Source organism: Procambarus clarkii, chromosome 56, assembly GCF_040958095.1.
Source record: "Procambarus clarkii isolate CNS0578487 chromosome 56, FALCON_Pclarkii_2.0, whole genome shotgun sequence".
NCBI classification, from domain to species: domain Eukaryota; kingdom Metazoa; phylum Arthropoda; class Malacostraca; order Decapoda; family Cambaridae; genus Procambarus; species Procambarus clarkii.
In genome coordinates, this window is record NC_091205.1 from 14922974 (window position 1) to 14938068 (window position 15095).

The 15095-nt window shown below is 37.6% G+C and overlaps 1 protein-coding gene across 3 annotated transcripts in view; it reads left to right on the forward strand.

Annotated features, from left to right (window-relative positions):
- Positions 1 to 15095, forward strand: part of LOC138349675 (sphingomyelin synthase-related protein 1-like) — a 45980-nt gene that overhangs the window by 24176 nt on the left and 6709 nt on the right. For all 3 annotated transcript variants that reach the window (XM_069305741.1, XM_069305742.1, XM_069305743.1), the window contains 5 exons: positions 6620 to 6824; positions 7192 to 7385; positions 11051 to 11246; positions 13188 to 13321; positions 13868 to 13985. In XM_069305741.1, coding sequence (XP_069161842.1) covers positions 6620 to 6824; positions 7192 to 7385; positions 11051 to 11246; positions 13188 to 13321; positions 13868 to 13985 — 847 coding nt within the window. The remainder of the gene's footprint in view (positions 1 to 6619; positions 6825 to 7191; positions 7386 to 11050; positions 11247 to 13187; positions 13322 to 13867; positions 13986 to 15095) is intronic.

Sequence of the window (15095 nt, forward strand, 5' to 3'; positions counted from 1 at the left end):
CATCATACGAGCTCGAGTCGAACATATTGTACCTACTTTATCCCCCATGGAGAATCATCATTTTTTTTTTTTTAAGGCTCAAATGTACAGTATTGTCAAAGGTGCTTGAACATTGTCATTGTCATTTACATTTACAACTATTTACAGTGGTTGGCCATTGAGCAACATTGATGCAGCATGTAGAAATGTTATTTATGTATCATTGTTTTATATGGCTGGCTAACCTTTACAGAAATATTGTAAAGTATAACGTTTTACAATATTTTCTGGACATTTAGCACGAGCCGAGCTGAACGCAACAAAAATATATTGGTTTAAATCAAATGTTTAGTACTGTACTGTATATTTAAATATTCTGAAAAATTATTGAAAGCAATGCCAGTAAAGGACATGTGTTTATTACAGAAAGTGCTTTGCTTGCTGAAATCCCTCTTTCTTGGTCTGGTAAAGCATGTATTTGCAACACAAAAAGGTTTATACAGTTTGATCAGATGTTTATAGGATTTAGTGAAGCAGTATGCACATGAGTGGCTGTACATTTAGTGAACTATTGTGACATTCCCATTGTCAGGTATTTGTAATGGCGGAAACATTGGAAGTGTGCCACCATTGAGTAAAGGAACAAAAAAAAAACCTAAAATGACCAAATTGCCATCATTTTATACTGTAGTGGAAAATCTTATATTTTAATATGTTATTGTCTGTTCAGTACTGTATTAGTATTAAATATGCACCTTTATAATTCCATGTTAAATTAACCAAAACAGAAAAGTTTGCTAATTTAGCATATGAACCAATGTTAGGGATTAGACATACATTAATCCAGTTAGTACTTTCATCTCAAATTTATTTTACTTTAATATGAAAATCACTATTGGTGGTTTTTCACCATCCAAACGGAGAGTAGTTTTTTGTCGTAAGTGTGCACACACACACTGGCACCATTTTCAGTTTATTCTAAACAGTTGGGTCCCTGAACAATTTAAACTTTTTGACTTACTGTATGCGATTTTAAAATTTTTCTTCAGTCTGATGGAGCCATTAGGTAACATTAAAGTATGATGGTGTAGAGAAGGTAAGTAGGTGCAGGTGTTGAGAAGTTGGTAAAATTGTGGAAGACTGTCTTTGCTACATTAATTTTTCTTCTTTCTTGCACAAGATGATGATGCTTAAGGTAAGTTGTTCATATCTTTAGTGGAGTTATTAAAGTTACTTTTATCTAAATTGAATAATGATTTATTAAATTCTAAATTAACATTCATTGTCATTACCCTGAAGGTCCTGTATCACAGTGACCTATATGTCCTCTGCTCAACTGAGGCGCTTTGGATTGATTACTGGGTAGAACAGAGACAATTAGGTATTTTTCCTTTCATCTGATGCTTCTGTTTACCTAGCTGTAAATGTGTACCCAGGAGTACGGCAACTGTTGTGCGTTGCATCCTGGGGAAGGTCAAGTTTGTTGACCAGACCACACACTAGAAGGTGAAAGATGAAGGGACAACGATGTTTTAATCGACTTGAGAATGGTCCAGGACAGACTGAAATGTCGTCGTCCCTTCATCTTCTAGTGTGTGGTCTGGTCAACATACTTTAGCCACGTTATTGTGACTCATCGCCTGCGTCAGAAATTTAATTACCAAAGTGTAGTTACAGGATGAGAGCTACGCTTGTGGTGTCCCATCTTCCCAGCACATTTTGTCATATAACGCTATGAAACTGCTGATGGTTTTGGCCTCCACCACCTTCTTGCCTAACTTGTTCCATCCGTCTACCACTGTTTGCGAAAGTGAATTTTCTTATATTTCTTTGGCGGCTTTGTTTAGTTAGTTTAAATCTTGTTCTTGAAAGATTTAGGGGTTTCAAGATTTCTTGAAAGATCTAGATTCTTCAAGAGGTTAAACCTCTTGTTCTTGAAGTTACAGGTCTTGGTAATTCTTCCTTATCAATTTTATCGACTCCCATTACTATTTTGTATGTAGTGATCATATCGCCTTTCTTTCTTCTATCTACTAGTTTGACATATTTTAATGCCTAACCTCTCCTCATAGCTTTTGTCCTTCAGTTCTGGGAGCTATTTAGTTGCATGTCTTTGCACCTGTACCAGTTTGTTGATGTGCCCATATCTTAAGATATGGGCACATATATGGTGTACCATACACCATATATGTGGGCACATATCTTAAGATATGATGTGCCACCATATATGGTGTATGGTACACCATATCTTAAGATATGGGCACCATACAATTGCTGCATATTCCAGCTTTGGTTGAACAAAAGTTGTGAACAATTCTTTTAGTATTTTGCCATCCATGTATTTAAAAGCAATTCTTAAGTTAGAAAGTGTAGCATAGGCTCCTTGCACAATGTTTTTATGTGGTCCTCAGATTGATAGTTTTTATCTAGAACCACCCCTAGATCTCTTTATCAAAATTCTTTAAAGTTTCTTCACAATTTATAGGTTGTGTGGGGTCTATGTTATCTTTTTCCACATTTTTCACAATCTTTTTCCACTTGGCATTTATTCACATTAAATTCTATTTGCTAAGTGGTAATCCATACACTTATTTTGTCCAGGTCTTCTTGAAGGGTGTGACAATCATCTCGGTTTCTTATCTTCCCTATTATCTTAACATCATGAGATACAAGAACTGAACCCTGTGGTACTCCACACGTGACATTTCTCCAGTCTGATACAGTACATTGCCTCTGATTACTGCCCACATTTTTCTGTCAGTTAAAAGTTTTTTCATCCATTTTAGCATACCTGTCACTCTCCCAATGTGTTCCAGTTTCCAGAACCTCCTCCTATGTGGAACTGTTGAAAGTTTTTTTTTAGGTCCAGATAGATGCAGTCAACCCAACTGTCTCTTTCCTGTGAAATCTCTGTGGCTTGATCATAGAAACTGAGTAAAAAAAAATAGTTATTATATGGTTTTTCTCCAGGTGTTCTACCCATTTAGTTTTTATTATTATTCTCTATTTTTGACTATTACACTTGTCAGTGTTACAGGTCTATAATTGAGGGGTCTTCCTTGCTGCCACTTTTGTAGATTGGAACTATGTTAGCCTTTTTCCACACATCTGCTAGGACTCTGGTACACAGGAATGCCTTAAAAATCAGTTGAAGTAGAATGCTGAGCTTAGGTGCACATTCTCAGAACCCTTTGTGAAACTCCTGGGCCAACTGCTTTGTTCTTACTTAGCTCCTTGAGCATTTTTTTCTACTTCATCTCTTAGACACCTCTATGTGCTCTATGATGTTCTCTGGAATTCTTATTGTGTCTGGTTTTCTGAAGATTTAATTTTGTACAAAACCTCTGAATATTATCCTTTACCTGCAATTTGTTGTTGATGAATTTATAGAATAGGCCTGGTTCTGTTTTATTTTTGTCAGCTATCCCTTTCTTAAAATTTGTTTCTTCCTCTTTTCTCACTGCTGTGTACTGTAGTTGTTTCTCGCATCTTTGTATCGCTTGTATGTTTGGGGGTTTGACCTTTAACTATATTGATTCCATTTTTGTGTCTTGGTCTCTGGCCCCCCTCTCACAATTTCTGTTGAACCAATCCTGTTTCTTAGTTCTGCATCTCTGCTTTGGTATAAATTTGTGCCTTTATCATATATTTTACAACACTTGACATTCATCTCATTTACTTCCTAACAGCAAGTCTTTCCAGTCAAATTCCTTGAAGAATTTCTAAGTTCCCCATAATGTCCTCTCCTGAAATCAGATTTTTCAACTGCTTCAACTTCATTTTTATCCAGATTATAACGCATTGCATACTGTATTCCCAAAAAGACATGGTCACTTTTACCCAATGGAGGAAGGTACTGAATGTCAAATATCTCTTCCTCTTTCCTGGTAAATATCAGCATGGCGGCAACATCCCCTTCCCTAAACCTAGCTTATTTAACATGTTAATACATGAATGTTTTCGGATGAGGTTTACAATTCTACAGGTTCAAAAGTCCTCTGTTCTAGCTTCATGTGCCTCCCAGTCTATGGCTTTCAAATTAAAGTCGCTGACTGCCAACAGGCGTTATCTATCCTTATCTGCTCTCGCTACAATCTCTATTATTGTTATAAGATCCTCTCGTTTATTATCCAGCTCCTCCTTTGTCCATATGTTGCATGGTGGTGGACTAAATGCATTTATGATTACACTTTAATCATAAATGGAATGACGGGAGTTGGTATAGGGGGACCTTGATAATCCTAACAGGCTTTGTCATTGAAACCATAAAATTTAAATAATTTCATATGAATAATTTCATATGTTTCATAATTTCATGTTTCATATATACAGTATTTGAAACATTTCCTGGTAGCCGAAGATATACTGCTTTCGCTACAATAAGCAGTAATGCTTCAAAAACAAGCATTCACTAGGGTAGGCAAGTTTTAGAAATGCATGGGAACAATACTGTACACTAGTTTCAACGTCTTCAAATGTTCATCCAGACATCTGGCGTTTGGGACAGAAGTTTGGGCCTGGTGCCTGAATTAGTTAAGTTGTTCAAGGAAAATGTCACCAGATGCAGGAAATCTAAATGTCAGGAAAAATCAGTTCCTGTTCAAGAGTGTCACTGTTGTGAGTGCTATGAAGATTAATGATAAATATGTAAAGGATGGTTTATATTAGAATGGTTTATACTAATATAAACCATAATATAAGAATAATGATTTATATTAGAAATTTAAAAAATTTGAAAAACCAATGAGAAGTTAACAAATTGGTGTTGTGGGAATAGAACAGATTTATTTTGTAATACAGTACAACTAAAATACATTAAAATCCTTGGGGGAGCATGCGTGTCATGGTAAATATTTCTTGCATTGATATGGATGTTCAGTATACTGTATTGGGAAGATTTAATGCCTTCTTCTGTATGGGGTTACTAGACCTGCTTTTTTAATAGAAAATGGAAGCTCAAAACCAGTTTTTATTTAGTTTAATGAGAGAGACTACAGCAGTTCTCAGACTTCACTGGTACCACACCATTAACCCAAGACATCAGACTTCCGTGATCCACCCATCGCCTACTGGGAGCCGCGACCAGAATCAGGCTCGCTCTTCAAGGCAAGGGATCAGTGCTTATCCATAAAATGAGAAAACCCACCAGAATTCATAGTTGCAATGAGTGACTAATTGAAAAAACTTAGGTACCACTAGGATAAACAAGACAAATTATCATTATTGTGGGATAAATGCTCTTGCTGAGGTGTGCCTATCTACTACCAGATGGCACTTGCAAGTCTATTGAACCCATCATTTACTTCTTGCTATTCAACTAAGTGGTGCCGACTTTCCTTGGAACATTGCTACATTTATTGAAATTTATGATTCATGATTATGTTTATGCTATGCAGGCGACTGGTCAACATGTTTGTTATCTGCATTGTGTGTGTGCTAGCATTTCATTTTATTCCGACTTTGGCCAGTGTTGCTTTCCCTGTGATCAAGTTGTTTTTCCTTATATGTCACGTGATACCTTCTCTGAGGTTGTGGGACTACCTCCTCCAGACATGTCATGAGTCGCCTTATTTTCTGGCAGTGCATAATATTTATTCACCTCTGTGATCCTTAAATTATCAATTTTTTTTTTGGAAAAAGTTTTTTCATAAAAAAAAAAAATTGTGCTGACCTTGATCTGTGCATGACTAGTTGATGTGTTAATAGTTTCTTTTTCCATTTGATTCCTAGCTGATGTTTGGGCTCCAAGCTAATGAATGTTCTGCTAATGGTCTCTCATTCCGTATTAAATGTCCTTTGGTCTCACAGCACATAGGTATTTGGTGTGCAAGTCCCTTCCCCTCCCCCTTGTTCCTCTACTGCTGCTGTTCTACGGGTCGGCCCAGCATGCATTTTCTAATTTTTTGGCACGGTGGTAAAACAATTGCCCTGATGCTTCGCGAATACTTTGGTCTGGGTTGGAATCTTGGCTGGGGAGGATTGACCGGGTGTCAATCCTTAACTGTAGCCTCTGTTCACCCAGCAGTTTACACCTGATTGTTAAACGATTTGGTGGGTCGTATTCCTGGGAAAAGATTACGATTAAGGACCTGCACAAAATGCTCTTGAGTACTATTGGCGTTATAAGAATGTAAGAACTTTTGTATATATATATATATATAAATAAATAAATAAATAAAAATATTCAGTATATGGAAATAAATACTTCATAAAAATATTAGAAAAATAATAGAACCCATCCCCACAAAAAAATACAAGAATGGTATTCTCTTACGAATGTTTGTGGTTTGATATCACATTATTGGGACCATATTTTCTTAGAAATGCATTTTCCCATGCATTTTTGTTGTTAAATGTTCCACTATAAATGTAAAAGATAATAGGAGATATATAATTATTATAAAAAATATTGACCAGGAGAAAGGTGGTACCAATATGGAAGCACTGCTGTGGGAGGGTTATCTTGGGTTAAGGAAGGTTGTGTTTGTCAAGTGTCATAGTAGTTCCATGATATTTTTTAATGTTATTTTCCATTAAACTGAATGCTATCATATAATTTTTATGTAAAATAGGTACTGTATGGCAGGATTAAGGAGCTTTTAATTTCGTTTTTTTTTTTTTTTTTTTTTGCACCATGCAGAAAAGTGAGATATAAGAAGCTTCTCATGAAGGTAACCAAGATGATTAGTAGCAACCCAGATTTTTGGACCATTGTTGATGTTGGGATCTGGCTCGAAGAACAAGGCTTTGCACAGTATAAAGCAGCATTTTCACACCATAAAATAAATGGAGAAGTGCTTTTACTTCTCACTGAGAAGGATCTCAAGGAAGATCTGAAGATCACAGTGAGTGAATATGTAATATGTTTCTTTTAACTGTCATTATTAGTGGAGAGTTCATTGATCATGTTTTGAGCCTTATTGTGTAGATGTAAGTAGTTTTGAATAGGTTCTAAATTGGGTGTCTTGCTGAAAGAGCAATGGTGCTTGTGTAGTCTTCCTTGCCTGGTGCTTTCTTTTGATAATTACTTGCAGTATGAGTAGAGGAAAGTGAGCACATTGTTAAAGTTAGACCCAATGTTTTACCAACTTTACTTTGAGCAGCCAATACTTCAATATAAAATTTTATTGAAAACCTTCAAGTCAGAAGTTTTGTTTATATTCTAGATGTGTGGGTTATTTTCTTAAGTTGATTATAAATGTTTTTCTTAAGATCCTTGGAGATTTGAAGAGATTATATTCTGCCATAAGAAGATTACAACGTGCACATGTTCCCTTGGACTCTCTAAGTTCTCCAGACAGTTCTCATAATAAGACTGCGAGTTCTCCAGTATTCTCCAACCATCACCTCAATCTTCAACCAACATTGCCTCATGTATCAAATATTTCTTCTCAAACCAGAAACAGGTGAGCTCTTAAAATTGACTATTAACTAATTACATTTGCTTAAGTTTTATATTATAACTTGTAAAGGCGGTTATCTTGAGGTTATCTTGAGATGATTTCGGGGCTTTAGTGTCCCCGCGGCCTGGTCCTTGATCAGGCCTCCACCCCCAGGAAGCAGCCCGTGACAGCTGACTAACACACAGGTACCTATTTTACTGCTAGGTAACAGGGGCATAGTGTGAAAGAAACTCTGCCCATTGTTTCTCGCCGGCACCCGGGATCGAACCCGGGGACCACAGGATCACAAGTCCAGCGTGCTGTCCGCTCGGCCGACTGGCTCCCTCATAGGGAGACATAATGGCTTGTCGTGTTCATGCATTTATATTTTCAAACCTCTTTTGACACGTTTCCATTCAATATTTTAACACCTCAGCATATTTATCTGAAATATAAAAGGCTTTAGTGTGAAAATATAACCATGGCTCCTAATGAAATTGAGCAATGTTTCCCATAGCAACTTTTTTCCCCTTCGTTATCCCTAAACTAATGGTTTTGTGTGACGATAAAACTAATGTTCCTTTTAAAACTTAAAATACCCCCCCAACCCCTCTCCCATTTTTCCTCCAGTCATTCCAGCAGTCGGCCCCACATCTGCCAGCTCATTCGCTGCCTTCCCAGCCAAGCACCCTTGATGCCATCCCATCTACCTTCTTTCTCTAACATTCCCCTCCACCCTGCTTGACTAAGATTTTACCATTTTCTTCTGTTTATTGGACATCCTGGCCCGAATGGCCTACGTCTTCTGCCATAGACATAGGGATTCAAGGGATCTATAAGAGCAGATTCTATTCAAGCAGAATCGCATTGTACCATGTGACGATAGCAACACCTCTGAATCCCAACCACATCAGTAGACCACCAGCTGTACATTGCTTGCCTCTACCCCTCCCAACACAACACAGTTCAGTTATAGTAAATAGCATTTGATGGATAAAATCCAGACTTAGAATGGGAAACAGATTATTAGGAATAACCGGGAAATTTGTGTAACTCAAAGTAATTCCTTTTGTCAGGGAATGCAGGGACAGGAAGCCTATACTTATCAACATTGCATTAGGCCAACTAATGACCTTTTCCTTGATATTGCCTATGGCTAAAAGGAAACTTGCCCACCTGTTTCTGTCCTGCCTGGGGATTGAACTCAAGTCCCTCAGTTGTAAGTCAGGGAGGTAGACCACTATGCTACAGTTTCAAAGTACTGTATGATTGCAAAACAATGCTTTCACAGAACCAAATATTGCATAATTGTTAACAAAACTTAGAACACCTAGAAGTATTACACACAGAAATCGCAATAGCGTGATGCATCAAATGAACAAATCCACAAGGGCCGTGAAGAGGATTCAGACCTACGTCCGAGATCATCCCAGACGCTGTCTTTATCGACTGAGCTACGACACTGTCAAAAGAGTTGAAACCGAAGTTCTACTGAGCTTACTGGATCCTGCAGCCTCTCTGAGACACAAACCAGGGTTTTACGCAACTACCCCATGCACTCGGGCTATGTCAATAGGCCGTTCTCCCTCTTCGCCCTTACTTGTGTAATGAAGTACGGGCGAAGAGGGAGAACGGCCTATTGACTGATGATGATTGATTGATGAAGATTAAGCCACCCAAGAGGTGGCACGGGCATGAATAGCCCGTAAGTGGTGGCCCTTTTGAGCCATTACCAGTATCAAGATACTGGAGATCTGTGGAGGCGCGACTGCACCCTGCGTGACGGGAGATGTCTCCCGGGCAAAGTGGTGACCAGATGGTGTGTGATGATTAGAGAGAGAGAGAGAAGATTAAGCCACCCAAAAGGTGGCTTGGGCATGAATAGCCCATAAGTGGTGGCCCTTTTGAGCCATTTCCAGTATCAATAGATGATACTGGAGATCTGTGGAGGTGCGACTGCACCCTGCGTGACGGGAGATGTCTCCCGTGGCCTATTGACATAGCTTGAGTGCATGGGGAGTTGTGTAAAACCCTGGTTTGTGTCTCGGAGAGGCTGGAGGATCCAGTAAGCTCAGTAGAACTTCAGTTTCAACTCTATTGACAGTGTCGTAGCTCAGTCGATAAAGGCAGCGTCTGGGATGATCTTGAACGTACGTTCGAATCCTCGTCACAGCCCTTGTGGATTTGTTCACCTAGAAGTATCTTGGAACAGTGTAAAAAACTGTTCAAGGAGTAAGGCAGAGACTAAGCAGGTGAGCCAGATGGAGTTTCACTGAGTTCCGAGAAAATGCACACTCAACCTTAGTATTCCACCATAAATTATTTTTCAGACATAGTTTCAAACAAGGATCTTTACAGACATAGGGAAAAAAGCAAATACCTGTATAGCACATGTTGTCAATGAAAGTGATAACAAAGACGACCCACTAAACTGTAGACCAGTATAGTTGTTAAGTGTGGTAGCCAGATTATTTGAGAAAGCAATTAAAACCAAATGGATAGAATATCTTTGAAAGCAATGATAATAATGAATTACAAGGTCCAGTGTAACACTTTTATTTAGATTATGATGGAGCCATAGAGATCTTACAGGATACCTTGAGGTGCTTCGGGGGCTTAGCGTCCCCGCGGCCCGGTTGTCGACCAGGCCTCCTGGTGCTTCGGGGGCTTAGCGTCCCCGCGGCCCGGTTGTGGACCAGGCCTCCTGGTTGCTGGACTGATCAATCCTGGACTGGATGGTTGAATTGACTACGTATATTTGGACAGGAAAAAGCGCGATGGATTGTCTCTCACATACGATGTTTTGCAAGTAAGACCATGTAGAGGGGTGACACGCTGACTACTAAAATGGCTGAAAAATTTCTTGACTGATAAAAATGAGTGGCGGTGATGATTAAATATTGAAGTGTCGGAATGTCACTAGTGAAGTCACATGAGACGACCAGCACAAGTATTGTTTATTATCTGAATAAACGATTTTCATGAAGAGATTTTGAGATACTGTATGTGAATGTGTTTGGATGTTGAGTTACATGGGAAGAAGGAAGTGTCAATTTCAGAAGTATTTTAAAATCATTGATTGAGAAATGCTCAAAACATTTTCACAATAGTGACAATTTAAAATTTGCAGCAGTTGTGTATTGTCTTATATACAGTACTGTATTTTTAAATTAGAAAAGGTGTAAAGACATGCTATTAAATGGCTCCTGAACCTAAAAAGATAAACAAGCTATAAGAAAAGACTTAAATTTCTCAGAGCTAGTAAATGGAAAGAAACGAGACAATATGATCACCACATACAAGATGATGACAGGAATTTACAAAGCTGACAAGCGGAATTCTTGAAGCCTCCAACTTCAAGAACAGAGGCTATATATGCGGAAAGACTGTTCGAAGTTTTTTTTTATGCAACCCAAATTGTGAATGGTTGGAGCAATTTAATGTGGAGCTGGATGCCAAAACCATGAGTAGTTTCACTCTTATGACAAAGATTATAAGGAAGATGGAATACCTTGAGCCTAGCTTTCATCCTGTAATCACACTTAGGTAGCTACACTTTTGTTTAATATTTATGATATGTTAGATACAAGGCATTCAGTAATCACAAAAGAATTGATTCTATTTTCACCAGTGAATGGCTTTTTTTTATCATTATTGGTTTCTTATAAAAGTAGGATCTCCACTTTCAGAACCTACTCGTCAGATTCTCAAGCCTCAGATCTTCCAGATCAGCAAAAATTTGGCGGCTTGCGGCGGCCTAGTGGTGTGGCAACTCAGCTCCGGCCAGAGTACATGAAAACTATCATCTCGTGCCTGTACATGTTCCTCGTTACATGGATCACAGCTATTGTCATGGTCTTTGTTCATGATCGTGTTCCTGACAGGGTAAGGGTAAAGAAATTGAATCGCGTTGATTTATGTCATATAATATGTAACAAGTCATGTGTACTGTATAGAAAATATTTGTATGTACCGAACATAAATATCAATATACTCTACAGTACATATGGATGGCTGTTAATATTAGTTCAAGATAAACTACCTTGGGTGAATTAACAGAACTGCATTACCTTCCCAGTAATGCATTCATTCTGGTAACTTAGTGGTGAATCAGATTTTACAAAATTTATTCTAATCATACGATTCGGTGTTTAATTTGTCCAATTTTAGGTTTAGCTGTGGCACCATTCTATCTATTGTGGGAAGGTTAATAGAGTGCTGTATGTATGTGTAACATATTCTCTTGGAGTATATGGATTTGTACTAATCTAACAGAGTTTGCAGGGTTAAACTTTGATTCCTTGGCCTCCTTACCCCAACTGTCAGTTGTCTAATGTAATGACTAATGACCTCTTCCTCCCCCCCCCCCCTTTCCCCCCTCCCTGTCTTATCTGTTTTTAAAACTATGGAAAGAGCAAAGGGAATTATCAAAAGAAAGCACCAAGCCATTATGATTATGTATGCACTTGGAGGGGATCAGGATAAGGATTTGGGATGAGACAGGGAAAAGAAAAGGTGCCCAACCACTTGGACTGTCAGGGATTGAATGCTGATCTGCATGAAGGGAGACCGTCGCTCTATCGTCCAGCCCAAGTGGTTGGGCTATGGAAAGAGGGCGCTGCTACTATTTCCCATTCAAATTCATTCCACTTGCATATTGCTCAGGAATGTGAAGTATTTCTTCACATTCCTGTGGGTTATCCATATCACTAGCTTCCATGCCTGTCCTTTTAGTCATACTCTACTTCTGTTCAACCTAAACACTGTCTTTTGTCAATTTCATAAATTTCCCCAAATATTTTATATCCAATTTATAATTTCTGCTATGTCTTTTTCCTCCCATTACCGTTAAATTTATGTTAGTCGAATGTGAGAATGAGTCGAATGTCACATTCGACTTGAGAATGGTCCAAGACGGACCGAAACGTTGTCGTCCCTTCACTTTCTAGTATGTGGTTTGGTCAACATATTTCAGCCACGTTATTGTGACTCCTCGCCTGCACCATTAAATTTAGTTACCTCCATCATACATCAATCCCCCTCAGTTCTGGGACCAATCGTATAGCAAATTTATACTTTCTCGTTCTTTATGCTTTTGAGATGAGGGATAAGATACTAATAAGTATTGCACACACTAGTGTCGGTTGTACATGTGCAGTGTATAGCTTTTTAAATGCATTCTTGTCTAGATTCCTAAATGTAGTCCTGATGTTGACAGCTGAATGTATGCTGCTCATGCAATTCTATTGATTTATACCTCTGGAGAATGCTTGGAGAAGATGTCCGCATTTTTTTTTTTTTTTTTTTTTTTTTTTTTTTTTTTTTTTTGTGGATTTTTCCACACTGCTGCTGTTGAGCGTGACATCATGTATGTACATAAAGATAGGGATAACTCTTGTCGACTATTATCAGCTTTATTCTTACTTTTTATTCGTAATTTAGTGTTGATCTTCCTTTTCCTTAATATAATTATTTTCAAAATGAACTTTTAAAGTAATTTGTTTAGTACATATGTGAATTACTTCTAACCTGAAATTAGAAATTACTTCTTGCATGAAATTTGTATTGAGACATATTCACAATATTAATATTAGATAATATGTATTCATCAGATTACACATTCAGAAATATAATGAATGTTTTTTAGAAAAGTGTATTCAGTATAATGTCATCATTTCTACATCAGCAGTTTCAGGGACTAGCCCGGATTATTGCCATGGTTTCTGCTGCTGGAATATTATTATTATTATACAGTACTACTGTTGTTGTTGTTGTTATAAATGATAACTACAAAGCACACTATGTAGTTATCATTTCATTTTGCAGGAGAGACATCCTCCTCTTCCAGACATCTTCCTGGACAATGTCCCACACATTCCATGGGCCTTCCAGCTGTGTGAGATAACCATCATTTTATTAACTACTACTTGGCTAGTAATCCTTTTCTTCCACAAGCACAGGTGAGAAAATTATCATTTCTTGTTTTTTTTTGAAGTCACATTCTTTTGCTGTTGAGTTGAGTAAGAAGTCTCTAGGAATAATTTGATGCTTTTGTAGTGCATTCAAATGTTAGGAATGTTATTATTTTCGTAATGACTACTGCCCTGTCTTGATGTGGGATTTTTATTAAACCCCGAATCATTGTGGTAAGGTAGCTGGTGCACCGTAAACATGTTTATGGCATAGGATTGTAAGGACTGGAAGACTTAAATGCAAAATTGTCATGATATCCATAAGATTTTGTATGTTTTAATTATAATATTAAGTGGGGTATCTATTTGTTTCATTATTCATATTTGAAGTTGCTGCTTCTCTGAGACATGATCAGTTTGGAAATTACCTTCAAGCCTATCAAAGTGATTAAAGGAATAGTATCAAGGTTATAGAAGACATTTCATCTTTGTCTCAATTTTGTCTTTACTAAATCTGATTTCATTCTTGAAGGTTTTAGTCGATCAGTTGATAAGGCATAGCATGAATGTTTAATGTCACTACCTCTGTTACAGGTCTATAGCAATCAGACGATTTTGTGCACTCTCTGGGTCGGTGTTTTTGCTACGTTGTGCTACCATGTTCATCACGAGCCTCTCGGTGCCTGGCTCTCATCTTGAGTGTGAACCCAGGGTCAGTTGTCGTTCATGTTTCCAGTTTATTATAATTGTCTATATTTTATTCAAGAGAAAAGTAATAATTTGATGCTAATTCAATTGCAAAGCCAGCAATAGAAGCATTGGAGTATAAGCTGTTGCAACTCTGGGTGTGAACTGCCTTGTGGTGACTAAGCAAGATCAGCCCACTAAGCTCAGCTCACTCAAAATCTAGTTTGTGTTGCATTTTTGAAATGTTGTTGTTTTTAGATTCAGCTACTCGGAACAAAAAGTTCCAAGCAGCATGGGCTATGGTGAACCCGTTGTATTCACCTGACACAGGAGATGTGCTTTTTGTAATGCAAAAACAATATTTAATGACTAAAAAGATAAGAATGGATTTTGAAGTACTGAATAATAACCAGGAAATGAGGTATTTAGAACCAGTTCTGTTCAAGGGTTGCATAAAGTAAGATACAGTATAGTTACTCATGGGAAAAGATAGTTGTAACCTTGAGGGAAATTATGACAATTTGAATGGTGTGTGGATATGAAAGAGCTAGTGCAAGTAAATTGTTCAAATTAACTTCTTTGAAAGATATGAATAGTATTAATTGATAAGTGGTATGTCCAGAAGTGAATTGTACGAAAGATGTGGAAAGCCTGTGTTGTGTGACGTTAATACCATAATGCAGTTGGGAGGTGTGGATGTTTGTGGGGTTATATTGAAATGCACAGTATTTAAATAACGAGAAGTAGAAGTGGGGAAACCAGCATCCAAGCTGAGGAGGAGTGGGTAAGTGGTAGTTTGCTTTGATGTTTTCCTGATCTGCTCAGTTCTCAAACTATTTCGGTGCCTTGATCTTTATTTTCTTTTTCTTTTTAATTTTTTTTAAATGCCTTAAACGATCATATTTTTCATTAATGAAATCATGTCTGGCATTTGTGCAAGTTAATTTGATTCAATCATCTGTTATCTGACAATGGCAGTAATTTCCAAGATCTCGAGGATATTTGTTGTGAATGGGAAAATTGTTGTGATGCATAGCATTTGGTAACAATTTAGTTCATATATATTCTCTGTAAGTGATTAAAATTTGTTGCTTATTACAATCAACTCTGAATTAGCTGTACTAATTGGGACTGG